Raw genomic sequence first — 20,921 nt, 5'->3', positions numbered from 1 at the left:
CACTAATTTTAGTGGAGTAGGGCTTGAAATGGAAATGGGGAATCTGTTTTTGTTAATAGCTATAAACAGTCTAGGAAACCAGCCTGCTGGTCCAACATGTGAGAGTGGGATGTTGCCTGTTGGGGGAAGCCTCTTTTTCCTGCTTTATTTTCAAAAAAATCCATGAGAACAGAATTAGGCAGTTATGGGCAGTAAGTGCTAGCAGAACCTAGACAAGAAGAAACGAAATCCAAGGAATTGTCCTGCCTCTTCCAGCCATCTTTGATACATTAATTGCTCCCTTTGATATTACCACAGCAACTGAATGTATTTTCCATCTCTTTATCATAGGCCATTAAGCCATTTCTCAGGCAGCACTGACTTCCAGACTCAGTTTCACTCTTTTCAGAACTCCAGCTCCTGTTCCACCTGGAATACCCCCAAGATCCTCCCTGCTTGCCTGGGCTTCTCCCCTGAGTGACTGTGCAGCATCACATTGCCCATGTTCTCCTCACCCCTCATTCCCTGGCGTCTCACTTCTTCCAAGTGACCTTCATTCCACCAGCCCTGTCCCTGGGCAAGGCTCCTCACTCATCCTGGCAAGATGCAGAGACATAACAAACAGAAAGCTGCAGCACTGAATGCCTGAGGCCATTTTTTAATGCATGTGGGTTTTTAGATGTTCTCTAACTAAAGCCATATGTTGGTACCTTAGGAGGACATTTGACTCAGAGGCTCAACAGCAGTCATGACAAGCACGGGAATCATTAGAGTTCAGCAGGCTTTGGAGAAATTAGGTTACCTGTGGAGGCTTCCAAGTACAGGGCTAGGCTCCTGTGGAAATCCTGACCTCCTCAGAAAAACCAAACTACTCAATACCACCACAAACAAAACCCCTATTTGACCATTACTGTATTACTCCTTCTTTTCCAGGGTGTGATATTTTTCCCAAACAGGCCTTTATCCAGCACATTTCTCTTTCTAAATTCAGAAGTTGCTGTAAACACCCAAGAATTATTTTCTCAGTCCAGGAGCAGCATGTATGTCCCACCAGCACTTCAGCACTGCAGAGAAGAGGGCACTGGGGCACTGCCAAAGCCTCACACTGCACTCCTCCCCAGCTTACTCCTGCAGACTGTACTAATTTTTGAAAGAGCCAAATTGATTTCTCATTTCATTCTCTCTAGCAGTAATGAACAAAACAGCTACATGGCAGGAATGGTCTCCTCCTCAGCCTATTATAGTACCTTAAAAAGCCATTAATTCCCATGTTTCCTGTCTTTAGTGAGCAGGTTCCTGTCACTGCTGAACTCGGGCAGTTGCCCAGCAGCTGAAAGGCAGGAGTAGGACAAATGCACTTCAGTGCTCTCAGATCACAGATACACAGAAAGCCCTGAAGAAAGCCCTTGAAGAAGATGATCCAGGGTGGGGTATAAAATCAAAATTATGGTTCAAATGGTTTAACATATTCCTCCCTTTTTCCTCAATGTGGCAGTTGTGACAGAGCAATATTTTTTACCTACTCTGCTTTGGCAACACAGGATGTCACTTCATGGAGGTATTTAGATTAAGAACAGTAATCAACAAGCTCTAAAATGACACCAGCACTACCTACACTTAGAAAACATTTATATCTTCATGAATCATAACAGTGGTCATCCCCAGCAAAACCATGTCCAGAAGAGCCTTCTTAGTCCTTCCCCTGTATTTTCTTCTGGCCCACATATCATCTTCCTTTAGTGAGCATGTCTTTACCCCAGTGTAAGGTCATCCTTACAGGCTGTGGGGCTCTTTGCAATTGGGACTGGAAGTTCACCGAAACCTTAGACTCCACAAACCAATGTGTCTGGCTGTGTGTCTCAGAAAATATTTCAAGAACATTTCAAAAGCCAAAACACTCAGAAAAAATACTGCAGAAACAAGCTGCCATGGGCTTGGATATGAGGTTTGAGAACTGGGAGTCAAGAAAGCTTTGTTTGAACGATTAAGACCAGTAAACCCATTCATTTAAGTCTTTTTAACACATATTGAAAACCCATTGAAATTAATGAAATAATATTTCTATTTAACAAGTTGGGGAAATATTCTCTTTGGCTAACCCAATTTTCTTTATGCTGTCACCAAATTTACCCTAAGAAAACCACCTCTGAGCATTTTCTACCTTATATTCATCCAACATAAGACAGGAATTGGAGTGGCATTGGAGCTCAAGGAAGCCTAAACAGGGAACTGGCTCCTTCCCAACACAGATCCCAAACATGCAGTGCCCAAGGAAGACAACTTAGTTCCTCAGATGACAAACAGAAAAATGAGTTTTTCTTTCATCTGACTGCCCAGCCTTGCCAAGGGAAAGGCTTCTGCTGCCTTTCACTTTGGATGGTCATTTGCAAGCTGTCAATTGCTCTCTTCAGGCACCTGACAGGAGGTTGTATTGAGGTGGGAGCTGGCCTCCTCTCCTGAGTAACAACTGGTAGGACAAGAGGAAATGACTTTGAGTTGTGCCAGATTTAGACCACACATTAGGAAAATCTCCTTCATTGGTCAAGCACAAGCACAAGGAAGTGGTGGAATCACCATCCCTGGAAGGGTTCCCATGTCAGCCTGGAGCTTAGGAATGTAGTTTTAGTGGTGGACTTGGCAGTGCTGGGTTAATGGTTGGACTGGAAGATCTCAGAGGTCTTTTTCAACCTTAATGATTTGTGAATCCTTTGGCCTGTGGAGAAGCAGCCCAGAGAAGCCTAAACTCCAGTCAACCATGCAGTAGCTTCCAGGAGGGCAATTTTAGTCTGAAGAGCTGTCAAAGCAGCACCTTAGCACAAACCTTTTTCATCGTGAAAAATATTAGCACTTACCAAGTTCTTAATATCTATGCAAAGCAAGCCATAAATAATTCATTTACTCCACGTGCATCTGCATCATTTGAAATGCATCAGTGCTTTTATCAATACAGTGCAATGGATTTACACTGCAGAGAAGAGGCTTCAGGGCATTTGGGCTATCTAAGTATTGTTGATCTGAGCATTATTACTAAAGGTAAACGGAAATAAATTACCTCAGTCACTACATGATGCTTTTTTCAGCATGGTAAATAAAATTTATTAGTTCTAGGTCATTAAATTCAATATTAGACTTTAAAAGGGAACAGAAATTCTATGATGTTATTAGCAAAACATGCAACAGAACATATGTGTTTCTGTATTAAAGATAAAAGAATTATTTAGATATTAGTTAATAGTGTATTTTTCAAAGGGAATTTTGAGTTAAAAGCCCAGCTGCCTTTCTCAGAGGAGAGCTGGGCACACCATGGTCCTGGCTCTCACTGAGTGGCAAGTTTCCAAACAACTGAGACATTTCTGAAAATGTCATTTGGAGCCTCTTGCTAATTTATTCATTATTCCTCTTCATATAAGAATAAATATAATTTTTTCAATATTGCAGGTGAAGCGAGTGGGCAGGGACCTTAGAGAGAAGGGCTTGATTTTCACATTTTTTTAAGTTCCTATGACCCTAAACATGTCATTTGGTGTCCTGAACTGTAGTGCTCCTCACTGCTTGAATGTATTGTGCTCTTCATTTCAACTTTTATTCTCCATTTGGCTGCAGCCCCTCTTCAAGGACTGTTCCCCCATGTTTGGCCAGTGTCCAGCAGAAAGATGCACTCCTGATTTAAACATCCAGTCACCAACATACAGCCCAAAATTCTGACAAGTGCCACTGCTAAACACACCGTCCTGCAAGATGCCAAGACAGGAAAAACATTCACTAAGAAAGAAGGAATGACACCTTGCACCCAATCAATCACAATAACCTCTGTCAGGATATTAAAGGCTGCTCTGATGTTTTTTTTTTCAAAAAAAAAGAGCAGCCAAGTACTTTCAGCGTGGGCAAAATGCATCTGCCATTAAGTACAAGGTCAGGATTAGCATAAGTCTCCACAAGTGGCACATATAGTGTGTCTCTGCTGTTTTCTTTTACATGATGTTCCCTCTCCATGAGGAAGGAGTCCTCCCAGGATTCTGGGGGTTAGATTCACAGCTGGCAGAAATCACTCAAAAGGCTCACGAAACCAGAATGGATAACTCAACTGGCTTCTCAAGTCAGGTCTAGGAAATGACTATGAATTATTGTTTGCGGAAGAAATCAGATGAATGATCTGCTCTTCAAAACAAAATAACCTCAAATTTCCTTTTCCCAGTTTCAGTCAACCATTACCAGAACATTGCAGCATCCCACTGAGCTTTCCAGAAACCTGAGCTAAACTGCAGTGTGAGAGAAATTACAGGAAAAGCCCAGTAATTGTGAAGCCTAATTACAAGGTAATGTGGTGCTCATGAGCAGAACTGCTAAACAATTAGGGACTAGACTAACGAGTAGGCCACCTGTCAGCTGGGAGAGAGTTGGCAAAAGGCCACACAGGACACTCCTGACAGGCTCTGGAGGGGGATATGAACACAAGGAAATGTTCAAATACTACATTTAAGATAAACAGTAGGAAAATAACCACTGATTGGAGCTCAGCTGCATGTTTAGTGTATGGAAAACGTAATTGTGGTTGTACAGGACAGGGAGGTTCAATGCAGAGTGTGAGGCATGGAGTGATGAGGATAAGAGGGAAGGAGAAATTGCAGGATGAATGGGGCTGGAACAGAGACACAGCTCAGATTATTTGCACTTGGACTGCTGGGCAAGGGAGTGACAATTAAGCACTAGCAGAACCCCAAACTTCCAGTGCTTCACTGCTTTACCCCTACCATAGTATAACATATATGCCATGCTGTCCTGAAAAATGAAACCTTCACAATAAAGTCAGCATTTACTCACACTGCAGGGAAAATCTAACCAATAGCAGTGCCAGGGAGTGAAACTAGAAATAAACTGTGGAGCAGTCTGTTCTGGTCACAGAAGCACAGAATGGCCTGGGTTTGAAGGGACCTTAGAGATCATCCAGTTCCAACACCCTGCCCTGGGCAGGGACACCTTCCACTATCCCAGGTTGCTCCAAGCCCCATCCAACCTGGCCTTGGACACTTCCAGGGATGAGGCATCCACAGCTTCTCTGGGCAACCTTTGCCAGTGCCTCACCACCCTCACAGCAAAGAATTTATTCCTAATATTTAACCTAAACCTACTCTCAGTCACTCTGAAGCCATTCCCCCTTGGCCTGTTGCTTCATGCTCTATGAATGCATCACTCCTCTCTGGATTGCTCTTAACAAAGACAACAGCAGTCAGGGCAGTAGAATGCAGATGCTAATTAAACAAAGTATTCTTTCCTCTCCCTAAACCACTAGATAAAAACACAAACTGGAATTTGAAATTACACTGGCATCACAGAAATTGTAAAATGTTCAAATTTACAACTTTGCCACATCTCTCACTTCGTGCAAATAAATTTAATTGCAATTCCAATAAAAAAGGTGCAGACATATCCACAAATGAGCCACAAGTTGCGATTGAAAGCTGAGACAAAGCCTGTAATCTTTATACTGAAAGTGTAGTTATGTCAGCTTTGAGACTGGTTCTTGTCTTTTCTCCTAGCTCCTTTAAAATCAATAGAATGACACAAAGCTATCGATTAGAAATATGTTATTTTTCCACATGCCCACTGAGAATCAAGCAAATACTAAAACATGAGCTCATCCCATCAATTTCATGGAACTTTCAGCATATTTTTAAGCATCACCCTGAATATAAATATTTTATTTATTGAAACACTTGCTCTAAGACTCATTCAACATAAAGCAAAGACCTTGTTCCTTCACAGTGTTTGAATCAGACCATTGCTTAGTGGGAAGAACACAGATATTTTACTGACTGAACTATTTTGGGAGCAGATCCCTCAGATGATTCAAATACTCCTAAAACATGCAGTGTCCTTCACCTTTGGCCACCAACCTCCTCTACAATAATGTAGAGGGAAAGGAAAGAAATAGAGCTTTGAAGAGCCAAGAGGACTGAATTTTGCAGAGCTCTGAATGACTGTGGTGTTTTGCTGTATAATTAGCAGAAGGAGAAGAAGGACACACAACAGCTACCCATGTTTTAACTGTTAACAATTGGATCCCCACAAAGCATCCGCTAGGTTTGTGAGATGACATGCAATTTTAAAATATGATTTTTTTTTTTTTTTTTTACCAAGGCACTCCAGCTTTCTTGTTATACTAAGTTAATTAGTTTGGCTTTGGCATTTTTGGAGCCTTTCATTTGCATTCTGAAAACTAAGAGACTAATAACAACATGTGCTTAGGAATCTGGCCATTTCATCTTAATCAAATTCTCACCGCTTAGCCAGCTAGAGAAAACTATGAAAAGGAACTATAATACAGAAAAGCAATTAAAGTTTTAAAATGGCTTTGGGTCCTTGGATGAATGACACTTCAGATCAGTATCGTGCCTTAAAATGTGAAGTCACCCTTGGGTAAATCTACAGGGTATCTTTGGGCTTCATAAAATTCCTTTAGATATATTAAAACCAGTGTAAATGTTTGTCTGTATCAAATCAATAAAGCAAGCAAATCTAAAATATCTATGCTTGTTTTCACAATATGCCTTTGTGTTTTGTCTCTAACAGAAACAATATTTTAGTAATTTCAGATCTGGCAAGATTGCACTGGAGTCAGTAAGGGTACATGAGAGGACGCAGATGGATTTTAAAACAGCCAAGATTGGAGTCTTAATAAAAGTTTATATGACTTTAGTATTTGACCATAATTGAAACAGCAATGGAAATGCTATTTCTTCAGAGAAGACAGCAGTTTTGGGGAAAATAAGCCTTATATCCACATGAAGTGATACCCAGCTCTATGGCAATTCTTCATTCTCTGTTCCTGCAAGAGTTTACTTAATTCATTGTCATTCCCTCCACTATGCTCTATTTGCTATACTCTAGCAAATCAAACAGCAGTCAAGGTCTCAGTAAAACACCTTTTCCTTAATTAGGGCCATCAGTGATATCCATGGTAAAAGAAAAAGGATGCTGGACAAAAAATCCCAAACTGCAATGCAGCTAACATTTCCGCTATCATCAACCATTCCCAGAAAGTGGTTGTGGGGAGCAACATTCCCACGGATAGCACAGCCTGGAAAAGAGCTCCTGCACTTTGGCAGGTGTGTTTGGGAAGGTGTTTATTGTCTGCAACTGCTTTCCCCTCCACGTGGGTGGGTGGGAAGTGCAGCTGGGGAATGTGTTAATTCAGCACTACCCTTTAACACTCTTCATTACAGGTACTAAAATTGCTCCCAATGGGCACAGCAGACAAGGAAAGCTAAACACAGGGAAGGACTTGATCCAGTTCCCCATTAAATTCAAAAGAAAAGCTAATAACTTCCGTGATAATAGGAGCTGGACTGGAACCTACATGAACAGCACACCACAAATCATTTTATTCTCGCCAAAGCTTGTTCTGAGCGCAGCAATTTCCAGTGAGAACTGGAATCTACATCCCCCAAAGTAGCTCCACTCCAGCAAATACAACATGCATTAATTCAAGTATTATTTGGTTTCCCCCTGACTAGAAAATGTAAGGCAGCAGAGGACAAAAAGAGCACATGGCTTGTGTGTAAGCCCCAGCCCAGCTGCTGCTGGAGCACTCTTTGCCTGCTGCTTAACATTGCTTCACCTCTCTTCCAGGAAAAAATGGTTTGATGAGGAAATATAAACCTCCAGTTTTGTTTATGGTAAAATAATCACTGATGGCACTCCAACCACTTCTTCCAACCATGTGTTGCATCACTTTCTAAGTCCTGGATGTTCTTGGAGAGAAAGGCTGTAGTTTTCAATTCCTATCTAGGAGCCCACTGGGCAGCCCTAGATAAAAAGTTAGAACAGTGGTGTTTGCATGTTTAACAGGAGAATAACTGGAATAAGAATTTGAAGGTTGAAAATAGGAATTTGAGGACATGATTCTGGGCAACCTGCTCTAGCTGCTGGAGCAGGGAGTTGGACAAGATGATCTCCAGAGATCCCTTCCAACCCCAACCAGTCCTTGATTCTGTAATTTCAGGAGCAAAATAAAGAACTGGAGGAACTAAGGACATAAAAGCAGCAATGGCAAGGGAGCAATGAAGCAAAACAAAGACACTACAAAATACTCAAGACTCACTAGTGATCCATTTAGCCTCTGGGTCATGAATTTTGAAATCATCACTGAAGAGATCTTCCACTGTTATCTTCTTCTTCTGAGACAAGCTGTTATCTTCGACTGTAAAACATTAAAAAATAAACCACCATTAATTCAGCTTTGAAATGTATCTGAAATCACAGCAACTGTGGATAGTGACATGTCATATCTCATTTAGAATCAGTCCACATTAAGATTTCTGCCACACACAGATTCCTTCCCATTGTTGGTGTTATAAAAGGACCACCTAATGGTTCACCAATAGAACCCTCCTTTTCATATATGCCTCATCTTAACAACCACAAAAAGACCAAGAAATGGTCCAAACCACAGATTTTCAGACATAACATGATCAAAAAAGAACTTAAGCCATGAAAAAATACCTATAGCTGTCATAGTGAATAATGTTAACTATTCAACAGTTAAACACTAAGACATTTCTGCAATCATTACCTATGTTTTTAAAAAGTATTTAAAATGGCCAAGTTTTTACAGCTTATATTTTTAGTACCTTAAAAACTGTCACACAAAACCATAGCAGGAGAGGTATTTAACCTTATCAGGGCTCATATAGATTACTTCAGAAATTCACAAAAAGATTTTCCATGGGAATCAGACACTTGGTTGCAGAAATATTTTTGAAAAGTCTACGAGATATAATCCTAAATCCTTAAGTGTTGCATAGCTGGACCATACTAATTTTAATCTGCAGTGAAAGGATATACAGTTTCATTTGTAAACATGGCAATATCAAAGCTGAAAATTTTAGAGAAAGACTAACAACTTTGAAAACCCAACAATTTTGATTAATATGTTCCCTCTTTCCTTTTCTCCCACCAACTGTAATTTCTTTTTTGTTATGACAAGCAGTCACCCTCTATGAGTAATTTGTTGTCAACATTAAATTTTTTTCTGAAATAATATTTTCATGGAAACCTTTCAGTCAGCTTTAAATACATTTGCTCTTTTAAAGAAAAGAGGAAACCATGTTTTGAGTATTTCCACAGCAGGAATGTGTGTTTCAGCATCTTTCCTCATGACAGTATCCTCGTGCCTGAGGTTTATTGGCAGCCTTAGCTATCTTTAAAATTGTTTAGTGCTAAACTTACACAGAACACTTATGATTAGAAAAGTGGAATCAGACTCTGAAGGCATTTATTTGTGGGGAAAAAAGTCTTCTTTGCTGTACTAAATTGAAGCCCCTGAGCTACCTGAGATGACAGAAAATTACCTCTGAACAGTGTTTTGTTCCACTAAAAGGTGTTTCAGAACAAACTTTCATTTTTACCAAATTGAATTACATTCTTCAATGTTCATATTTTCCCCTAGCCTGGCTGAGGCTTCAATCACACTGTTCACTGTGGCTTCCAAATACCAAAACCCATTAATACAAGTCGTCAGCCAAATCCTTCTGTGTGACAGCATTATGCCAAGTTATTCTGCATAATTTTATTTATTAAAGTGGAAAATACAGGTGACAGGGACCCCAGGAAATTGTTCCATTTAGTTTCTACCATGGTGCAAGTCCCCAGAACTGGATACCCAGGGAGGTCAGGCAGAGCAGAGCAGGAGGCCAGAGCCCACACAGGCTTGTACCTGTTCCAGGAGCTGCTTCCCAAATGCCCCCCTGAGGAACATGGACACCTCTTCCCCTCAGAAGAGAATAAGGACAAGCACAAGGTAACCTCTGTGCTGGAGATTTGGGAATTAATAGGGTGGGAAGCCCTTCCTATTCCTCCTTTTTGTTCAGGATGGGAACAGCCAGTCTGGGAGCTGCACCATCTCTGTACCTTCACAGCATTCCAGCTCCTCCTGAGGGACAGCAGGAAGAGGGAGAGGCAGCACCTGAATTTTGCCCACTTAGGAGCCTCTCTAAAGGCTGAGGTGAGATTCCCTTCCTGTCCCCTGCCCAGGGCTGTAATAGCTGCAAGACGTCCTTTATTAACCATGGGCTATGCTCATCTCAGCCACAGAGGTGGGGACAAAACAACTAACTAAATCATAAATCCATCAATGAATTTTAGTAAAAAGCCCAATTTGCTAACCTCTCCTCTAACAGACAGGTAGGTCAGAGGGCTTATTAAGAATACCTGCTCCATTCTTCTGACCCTAATGGAGACATTTATGGAGGAAGAAATGCAATTGTGGGGTCTCAGGCTGCCCACCCTGTCATGAGCAGCAGACTCTAAGTGTGCCTCAGGGTGTCTAAGCCAGCTGGTGGACAAGTTGTGTCCACACCCAACTATAGGGACCTCGAGGTCTCTTTGGGTTTAGGGAAGGACAGGATTAAGCATGTGCCAACATTTTTTTCTCTGCATTCACATGCCCCAGCCCAGTAGATCCAGATGGCAGCATGGCAGCAGTGCAAGTGGCACAGGGATTGGAGATGTGAGTGCCAAGGCAGAAACCCAGTGTCCAAACATCACAGCTACATGCTGAGAGAACCCAGTAGAAACCATGCCCAATTTGGGATTGATTCAACATTTAAGGCACAACAGAAGCCCTATGTTTGGGTTCATCTGCCTGCACTTCATCCTGGAAGTCAGTGCACCCAAACAAACAGAGGCTGAACTCACAACACGCTGCTCTCCAGAGCACAAAACGAACAAAGATCCTCCACAAATCCAGAAAACCCAAACAAAAGGAGCAAGGAGCTGACCTCACTGCCTCTTTTGCCTCCTCTCTTCAAGCTTTTCCTCCACTCCAGCAGTGCTCAGAGGCTGCTTGTTAGGTCAGCAGGCTACAGCCACCTTTGTTGCCCACCTTTCTTTCCATCACCACTGCTGCTCAGCCACAGGTCAGTGTCAGATGTTTTTGTCACACACCTCCTGGTCTGTTGGGGACAGTGTGTCCACCTCTCTGTGGGCAGCACACCAGGAGCTCCTTTCCTACCTCTGCCTGCCTGCTTGATCCCTGAGCAGACATAATCCCTCTTTTCCCCCAGATGACCTCTCTGCACCCACAAGGCAGTGGCCAGACAAGGCAAACAGGCAGCCTGTCTGCCTTCTGTAAAATCCCACCTTTTTCTAGTGGTGTATAACACACATTTATATAGAGCTATTGTGAACAAATGGCTCTCCTGCACAGCTGGTCAAAAGATAGCTCCTTGCTCTTTCTGAGTATCACAAGTCCTACAAAGCTTTCTAGGCAATGCCTTTGGCTGTCAGACAGCGTGCTGTGAATTAATGCTATGCAATGACTAGCTCAGTACCACTTCTGAGAAGTGTTTTTTATGGATTTTGCAGAAATTTTAATATGGATTAGGGTGTACTTTCTTTTTTTTTTTTTTCAGCTAAAAGGTCAGATTTTAAAGGAGCAAATGTGATGTATGTCTCCAGAAAGCTTTAAATATCAGGAACAGATGTACGAGAAAGCAGCCTCTTCCTAAGCCAAATGTCTAATGGAATTGGGCAAGGTTTTATTTTACTCAGAATTGCTGGAGGACTGGGTCCTCTTTCCATCTTTGCTCTGTGTGTGTGTACACGGACAAACTTCTAGAAAGTTTTGCATGTCTTGATATAAATACACAAACAATGGGATGGGACCTGCACAAGTGCCATATGAAGTGACAAATGAGCAGCTGCCAATTAGGAAAGGCTCAGGGCAACTCTAGTATCATTTGTACAAATAGTTTCACAGTTTTCATCAGCAATGGGGTACTTTTTACATTTGTCAAACCAGTCTCAGAGTCCCAGTTAGCTCTGGCTGGTGGGAAATCCCCATGAAATGAGCATCCTGTTCCCGTCTGTTGTAAGCACAACCTCGTAAAAAGTTCCAGGGCCAGCAGCTCAAAAGAAGACTGAACTCAGTTGCTGCCAAGCCTCAGCAGCAACCTAACCTCTCTCATTTACCCTCAGCATAGTCTCACCATGAAGCACTCTGGATCCATAATAGAAACAGGAACAGGACTGAGCTCAGAGTTTTTGTATTTACATGTAAGACACAGTTTTGAAACATCAACAGGGGAAAAAACAGCCCAAGCCCAGTTCACCCACAGGTTAGGTGATTAGAAATCTCAAAAAACATGAATGGGCATTTTAGTACAGAAAATGACTTTGCGTATCCATAAGTTTTAAGCAAGGAGACTCCCTCAACAGTGTTATTCAGAGATGTTGCTGAGCACATTCCAAAAGACTGTGTGATTTATGTGTATGCATGTGTGTGCACACATATCCCAAAGGGAGAAGGTCTTTGTGTATGCACATAAAATATATAAGGAAATAAACTTGTGAATTTTATTTATAACTGAATGTGAGTATTTCAAGAATGAGAAGAAGGAGGACCCCAGAAACCACAGGCCTTTTAGTGGCATTTCAGTGCCTGGTAAAGTTAGGGAGAAAATTGTTCTAGGAGGTATTGAAAAATACCTGGAAGACAATTCAGTCATTGGTCACAGCCAGCATGGCTTTATGAGAGGAAAATCCTGCTTATCAAACCTGATGTCATTTCTTGACAGGATAATTCACCTAGCTGATCAAGGGAAGGCAGTGGATGTAATCTTTTTGGATTTTGATGGCAGTGGCACCCATGGTCCCATCTGTGCAGTGCAATTACTTACTTCAAGAGAACTTCTTGAGGCTCACAGTTATGGATTTAGGAATCTAGGCTTTACTGTACATCTTTGAAAAGTCTGTGCTTCTGTAGAACTGATGGCAATATTTCCATATGAATAAGTTGTGCCTGATGTGAGTACAGTACACTGACCATGTCCCAAAACATCTCAGAGATGAACAGCACTGTCCAAAGGCTGAATCTAATCACCAGGAAAATTAATTTAATAAATAATTTTTAATTAAGTTTAACCTTAATTAATTTAATCTGGCATGGCCACATGGTACTTACATTTACATTGAAAATTTCAATAAAGTAAAAATAACATGAAATAAACTGAATATGGCATGACAATAAATAACCAAAAAAAGAATGCGGTGATTGTTTCACTCATTTTCAAATTAACTCAGTGCAGTCCTATATTTCTTGGTTTGTCTCTGTTTCCAGTTCATCACACAGCAGGACTGTGGGATAAGAATTTTGTCAGGGAAGATGGCCCAGACCTGGTGGACTGCATATAATTTCATATGTAATGAGCTGGAAATTTTTGCCCCACAACTTCCATCTCACTTTTCCACTTCACTACCCTGTGGTCTTCCATTTCCTGAGGTTTCATTTCTCCTTTGCCTCCATTCTCCTCCCCAGTTCTGTGCTCTTTGTCCTGCTGCTCCCTAGATTTCTCCACTCACTGATCCCAGAAGGAGTCCCTGTTCTCCTCCACATCCCTCTGCAGGGGACCTTTGCCTCCCACTGTGTTTTGTAGCTCCTCAACCTTTCTGACACTGAATTCTCTTTTCTGTGTCTTGTCTCTCATTCTGTTTGTCTTTTCATATTCAGTTCACAATCTTGTCAGTGCTGCAAAAGCGCTTTATTTCTACTCCCTAAGTAGGCATGGAAATTTACAGGGCTGTATAAATACATAATAATCAATAATCATAATGACACCACATTAAAATTCAAGCCTACAACAGCAGCTACCATAAGAGAAGTAATTTACAGAGGTTATGTGCACAGAACTTTGTTGAAACTTGGAAAGGGGATTAACTTAAAGAATTCCTTATTAGGAAGTTACTAATTATTTGCTGTGGATAAATACTATCTGGTATATTATTATCTAAAATTGCTTTGTAAACACTGTGGTCTGAACTAAAAATCAATCTTGCTGAATTCATGGGGGGATGGGGAACCCCAGAGGGATGGGATTTAGGTGCCAAGGCATAGGCCATCTAATGCCATTTCCAATGGTCTAGAATTTGACCCTGCATTGGCAACGACTGTTCCATGTGGACATGAATTTCTGGAGTTCCCATGTCCTCACTGACTGCCCTTTGTGGGTTTCTCCCCTACCCTGGCACATCTAAAATGACAATCCCCATCCATGTTTAGGCAATCAAGTTCCAGCCTTGAACCCTCAGCTCAGCAGCCCTGACCTCTGAACTGAAATGTAAAATCTCTAAAACAATCTCCCTAGGAATGGCCTTGAACTCAGCATCACATCCAGATAAAGACAGGAAGGAGGATTCCTTTGATGTCGACTTTGCAGTTGATTTGCAATCCCTTTACTCTTGGAAGTGTAAAATCACAGAAGAAAAACAGATTGGAAGCCAGTTAAAGGTTATAAATACCTGGTGTCAGGAGTATGACAGAGGTGACAATCAGGGAGCAGATAACGAGAATAACAAGTAAGGCAATTGCAATTCCTTTCCAGTTCCTTTGAGGAGGATTACTCCCCACCAGCTCCTAGAAACATCAAAAGAAGATGAACATTTAGAAAAGGGCACTTAGACAAAGAAACAAGCACAGAATCCAGACAGCAAGGTATTTCTGCAGAATTACACCCTGCGACCACGGCGGGCGATGCCCTTGAGCCAAATACAACCCACACTGCTATAATTCATAGTGGCATTAATTGAATCCATCCCAGGCCATTACACAGTGAATAAAGGCAATGCACCCACAGGTGGTTCAGCAGGGGAACCCACACTCCCCATTACCTCCTGGCACACAGGCTCAGCCCCCATCCCAGCACTCCTCCAAGCTCACTCATCAACGCCGATTTCCTACCAACCCTCATTAAGCCTGGGAATGAGGAGCTTTACAGTAACTTTCAAGAGACTTCTGTAATAAGATGTCAGGGAAGCATACAGGAAGATAAATAATTCACAGGGGCATGCATAGAGATAAAAATCAATAAGGATATCCCCCTGGTGAACTTTCCTGCCTTCCCAGAAAACATGACATCTCCTCAGGGCATGCTGCATGCACTCCTAGGTTGGTAGGGCTAAGGAGTTGGAGACAGGCTTCTCTTCTAGCATATACATTAAATTTAATCACGTCCTGAAAAGTTTGGAATAAAAGCTCCATCACCACTCACTGATTAGCTCTGGCTGCACTGTGGTTACACCATATGTTCTGCCTACACTGTATGCAGCACCCCTGCTCTCAGCACTGAGGTTTTTATGAAGTGCTGTGTTTGCATTCACAAGATCTTAAACATTTATTGCACTTTCATGCATTTTGCTGGATTCCTCTTAGCATTTTGCATTATATGTGATTTCATGAAGGCATTGAAGCAGGAACTTATGAAATATTAGTGCACTCCACTTTTCTGGGAGGCTGAATTCACTCAAGGGTCTCACAGCCACAACTCTGGATGCTCCTTTTCCTTTTCAAACTCATCTGTTTAGGATTTTTGCCTCATTTCCTTTATTATGAGGGATGGTGTTTCTAAAACAGCTACTGGTACTTCTTTAAAATACTATTTTTTTCCATTTTAATTTTTTTAATGAGAACAGAAAGTTTTATAGCAGACTAAATTCTGATATTCAGAGTTTGTTTCACTTCTAACAGTTTCATATACACAGCAACAAAACTGGAACAGGGATGTCAGGCAGACCTCACAGTTTTGTTTTCTGAAGATGCTGGGAAGTGTTTTTCAACCTTTCCCTAGAATTAATTTTACAGAGAAAGATAATGTCTAGACTCTCTTTCTATATGTTTGACAATCTATCCACTACAAAGGCTATAAATCTGCAATGGAAAGCCAAGTTTGAGGCATTAAACACCTGATGCACTCCATCATTTATTCTAGTTCTGGAAAAGACACAAGGCTTCTCTTCCTTCTGGCAAAGAGGTAGAGGTGAGCACACCCTCCCCTCCTTGCCTCCCACTCATTTGCACTTGGCTTTCTATTTGAAATGAAAAACAATTAGAGAGAACAAATTTATAGTTTGCTGTCATTACTGGAGAAAAATCTGAAAAGGAGGTCAGGAGCCTTGAGAAATGCAGTTTTGACAACAAGCAAACAGAAAGAATATAAATACTTCCATTTCTGTAGATTCTTTACCCTAAGCATGAATACATAGGTTAATCAATTTAGTCTTCTAACACCATTTTCAGGGAACTGTTATGGTCTCAGTTTTTCAGGTGATGCAAGAAGGCACAAAAGAGGGTCTGTGACTTTCCTAGGGAAAGAAATTGATAAGCCAGGGAAGGAATGCAGGGCTTCTTAGTAAGTAGCAGAAATATTCATTCCTTGCAGCAGGGTACAGAGGGGTCTAGGGGGAGGAATCAGGAGAACTGGGGAGATGCAGCTGAGAAACCCCAGCAAGCCTTCACACTGCCTTGGGACAGAGGTGAGACCCTGACAGGGTTACAGAACTGATGGCCACATCAAAGTCCTGAAAATAAGCTAACAACACGCTCACCACAAATGGTCAGAAGTTTTAAAGTTGAAGAAAAAATTAGATCATGGACTTGAATAACATCTACAAACCCAGATGTAGTTCAAGAGCTTAATAAAACCTTGCTTAAGTGTGATTTCAACATCCATGAGTCCCAGTGTGATAGAAATACACACACACACTTGAGCTTTCAGGACATTTGTACTTGCACTGAATCCATTATCAAGTCAATCCCATTAATTCTTCAGGCATCCAATCAATATTTGAACAAAATCTCAACAAAAAAAGACTGGGAATTTCTAGTGTATCAAGAGAAGGAAAACTATTCATAAGAAAAATATTGGGGTTTGATACACTGTAAGGGAGTAGGAAAGAGTATTTTCACTTTCTTTTCAAAATTCCATCAGGAAATTTCCCCTGAAAAAGCAAGGAGAGATAAATGACTTTTCAAAGAAAGACAAACAGCTTTATTCAGCACAGGTTTGGAAAGCTGCTCCTTTGTTCTCAGTCATTTGAAGTGTCTTTTGATAGAATCACAGCAAAACTGCAGACACATCACACCACATACACGATAGAACTGACACCTCAGATTACTCCTGCCTGTATTTCTGGTAATTCCAGAGGGATGCTGCTGTGTCACTGTGACCAGCTTTTACCTCCAGGACATTACAGCCTCACCAGCCTGTGATACCCCCTGCCCTTGGTAGCAAACTGGGATTTCCCACCAGCAGGCATCACTGCCTGTTCACACTGCCCAGGGGTGCTCTGTGTTTGGGGTGAAGCCAGGAAGGTGTTCAGTTCAGCCCTAGGCAGGTACAGATCCAAGCCCTTAAATGATGCTCTTGAAGTGGCAGCTCAAAGGGTGTGTTTCCAACACAAAGCACAAAGCTGGAATTTGCTTGTTCCCAAAAAACCCAGCTTGCAGAGGTAAACATGGAGATTAAACTGACCAGCAAGCAGATGCCCTTTGTGGCCATGGCTTTTAATCCTAAAGACACCAAATTTGGGTTTTATACTGAAATCTGGAAACAAAGCAAGAACATGCAGTTTCTGCTCTGATAAAAACAAGATGAAAGAAAACAATAAAGTCACTCATCAGTAGGAATCACCTCTTCTCTGCCTCACATAAAGTACTAACAACAAGGTCTCCACAACCTCTTCAAGCGAGCTAAAGCCCTTCAGCCTGGCTTCCTCCTTCTTGTCCTTAGCTGTTTGTTTTTCACCTCTTTCTTCCTATCACATTCAAACTAAATTGATTTTGGATTCGGAAAGTAAACCAGATGTTTCCACAGGTTTTTGCATAAGCACACTTCATTGATGCTGCATATTAAAAACTGTAAATGCTATCACTTACATCTTCATTTGTGATTGAAAAACGTCTCTACCCACCTGTGAAGTTTATTTTGGAGCCATTAATCTAGACATCTACAGTATTTTAAGACTCTAAACCACAGATACACGATGACATATTTTCCTGCCCGTGAAAGAATCACTGTGCTGACATGTTATGGATGAAAGCTGGATGTCCTCCAGCCCAAGATGCTGTCAACAAAATTATTTCTGGCATGTTTATTTGAAACCTGCCAGAAGTCTGCCAGCACAGTGGTCATATTACAATAATATAATGGTTTCTTAAAACAACTCAAGCACAACTTCTTTTTTCCTTTTTTTTTAATAGCCATGTGTATATTGCTCAAGGACAATATAGACATCACTTGTCAAGTATAGGTAATATTTAATAAAACTTATACATCCTTTGAAGTATCAGTAGTGAGATAGTCATGGTGGGCCTCTTAGTCTTTTTCAACACAGAGCTGCCAGTTTTGTGCAATAACAATAAATCCCAGGTGTGTTATATGGAATATATAGATTCCAGATACAGGTGCTGTATTTAGAGGACCTCTGCAGAAGCAGGTGAAACTGGATTATGGACATTGAGCTTTAGACTCAGTTTCACTGGTATAAATCTGAAACTAAAGGAAAAGACAAAGGAAAATCCAAGAAATTAATGATATGAAATAAAAGCAGGTGCAAGATGTTTTGTTGGCCTCAGAGGTGGCAGGATGGGGATTTATAGCAGTGATTTTGTAGCTTCCATACTTGTTACTCTTTCAAGCTCTGTTTCTTGCTTCCCTTTGATTTATTTCTAAATGTTGACCTCAAATGTTACACTTATAATCACAGCAAGTAAAAGTTCTTCTAACAAGTTTGTTAACACTGTTAATTGAAAAATGTGTGTTATACTTTTCACTCATGCTACCTGGCTCTGAACTAGGACTTTTGCCTGATGGCATAATGGTGAGTGTGATGCCTCTGACAACTCAGCTCACCAGGTCCAGAGCATGGCTCACAATAAAAACTTTGCTGAGGAATTAAGGTACAGAACAGTTTTGTCCAAGACAAAAACTCTTGTGAAGTTCAGTGGAAAAATAATCTTGCTGTTAATTAGTTCTTTATAATACAAAATTGCAGCAGATTATACCTGCTGAACAGTACAAACAAATGAGCTGAGGAGTGGATAACCCATACAGTTATTAGATTATTAACCTTATGTTGCAAAAAAGAAACACTAATTGCCATGATAATGGCAGTAAACTAGATGAATTGCAGTGGTTACAGCAGGAGGTTCACTGAGACTCCTGGTTGTGCTGCTGATTGATGCTGCATTGCTGTCTCATCACAATCCTCCTGCCTGGACCCTCCACTGCTCCCCTGCCTTAAACTAGGATGGAGGTTCTTCATGGGCAGGAATCCTTTTTGATATCCTGCCTGGCACAGTGGAAGCCTCAGTCACTACAGAATTTAGGCAGTATCATAAACCAGATAAACAATAATAAGCATGTAACCGCATCATTCTCACCTCTGAAGTCAAGCTGAGATACTTTTGCTTGGGGATATTTGATTTATTTTCTTTCCTTTCCTACTCCTCCCAACTTGCCTCCCTCCCCTGTGCTGCTGCAGACCACCCTGAGCTGTGCTCCAGCTGGGGTGTGATGCTGAATAACAATCAGTTTCCTTACAGACACCGAGCCTGAGCCCGAGGCTACAGTAAACTCCGTGGTTCAGATGCTAAAGGTGACACTTCAGAGGGAGAGGAATGAAAACTTGCTCTGTTTTTACAAATGAGGCATGGCATGTGCGTGGGCTTTCCTGCAAAACCCCAAGAGAAATAAGAGGGATAAAACCATCTGCCTGTTGTGGTGATGGAAGACAACTATGTTATGTTTTTCTTCATCTCCTGTTGATGCTTTTACTAATAGGGAGCAATGACTTAGTGAAAATCTTTGCTGCCTACTCCCCAGCACTGTGAGAGAAACCTTTTACCCTGCACACAATGCAGCATATTCTCCTTCTCTGCATTCCTGGGAGGTTCTTTTATGGATGCCCTGAAGCCATTCTGTTTGGTTCCATCTCCTCCCACCATTATCTGCAAAGTGCAGGCAGGCAAATGTCCAGAGGCTGAGCATCATTGGAGTGTTTGAGAGGAAAACGCTGTGCCCCTAACACTCAGCTCCCCGTAAAATTAAACCTTGCTTGTTTTATGCTTTGGTAGAGCTTTCAGCCTTACATGTTTCTATTGCAAAGCCAATATGAGAAAATAAATGCCATCTGCATCCCACACCTAAGTGTGGCTTTAACAGATGACAAGTCTTCCACGGTTTTGGAGCAGAAGGCACCAGATCCTCAACTGCCATTGACTGACACAGATCATTGGCTCCACTGGAGCCAAGCCAGTCTGTGTCAGCTACAAATGAAACCCAGTGCTGCTTCTCAGTTAAAAGAATAATAAATCTGTAAAACGATTTAAATACAGTAATATCTGAAATTCCTAGCTGTTCTGGATTACAGAAATGGATATTTAATAACTTCCCATCATTTTTATAGGCATTATGATGAAATGGTTTTGGACCACCTCCAGACCTTGCAGCACTAAAAGATTGATTTAGCATCTCCGTGTTTTGAGCTGGCATTTCACATGACTTTTGTACCCTAGAAGAGTAACCACACTGCAACACCCTCCTACACCCTTTCAGCATGTGTAAATAAGCACCACTGCCACTTGAAACATTCCCAAATTACTCACAGTGCCTAGGGACAGAGTGACTCCATGGAACTTCCAAAATAAATCAGAGCCTTGGAACACGGACCCGGAAATCCTGCCAGAAACCTATTCTCAAGGTGACAGAATTCAAGCTGCAAACACCATCTGGACCTGTTGCACTGTGAGTGGTTCCAGCCAGAGGCATGGCCACCCTCTGCCCACAGCCAGGAGAAGGAGATGGCAATGCTGAACCTGTGTATAGCACAGGATGTGTTGCTACAGATACCTGCAGCCAAGAACTGTGATGGCCTTGATTTAATGGCATCCCATTAATCCCCTTCACTTCCCCCCATCAGTTTGGTTCACTCCTGTGCTGTAACCCAGATGTTTTTATGGCACCTGGCACAGTGGGACTGTGAATCCTCCCAGGGGCCCTTAGCTGCTACTGTAATTCAAGCCATAATTAAAGATCCATTCCCAATACTGACAGAGCCCATAAAATCAACAGCATTTCTTTGATTTTATTTCAGTGTTTGATATAAGCACA

At 41.5% G+C, this 20,921-nt stretch overlaps 1 protein-coding gene across 5 annotated transcripts in view; it reads right to left on the bottom strand.

The window, feature by feature from the left end:
- Positions 1–20,921, bottom strand: part of DPP6 (dipeptidyl peptidase like 6) — a 526,589-nt gene that overhangs the window by 149,416 nt on the left and 356,252 nt on the right. For all 5 annotated transcript variants that reach the window (XM_085050257.1, XM_085050259.1, XM_085050255.1 and 2 more), the window contains exons 2-3: positions 14,275–14,389; positions 8,081–8,179 (exon numbers count right to left, since the gene is read on the bottom strand). In XM_085050257.1, coding sequence (XP_084906383.1) covers positions 8,081–8,179; positions 14,275–14,389 — 214 coding nt within the window. The remainder of the gene's footprint in view (positions 1–8,080; positions 8,180–14,274; positions 14,390–20,921) is intronic.

This window comes from Lichenostomus cassidix, chromosome 2 (genome assembly GCF_008360975.1).
Source record: "Lichenostomus cassidix isolate B80296 chromosome 2, HeHo_3.0, whole genome shotgun sequence".
Lineage (NCBI taxonomy): Eukaryota > Metazoa > Chordata > Aves > Passeriformes > Meliphagidae > Lichenostomus > Lichenostomus cassidix.
The sequence above is the reverse complement of the archived record's forward strand: the minus strand, read 5'-3'. Positions and strand labels throughout refer to the sequence as shown.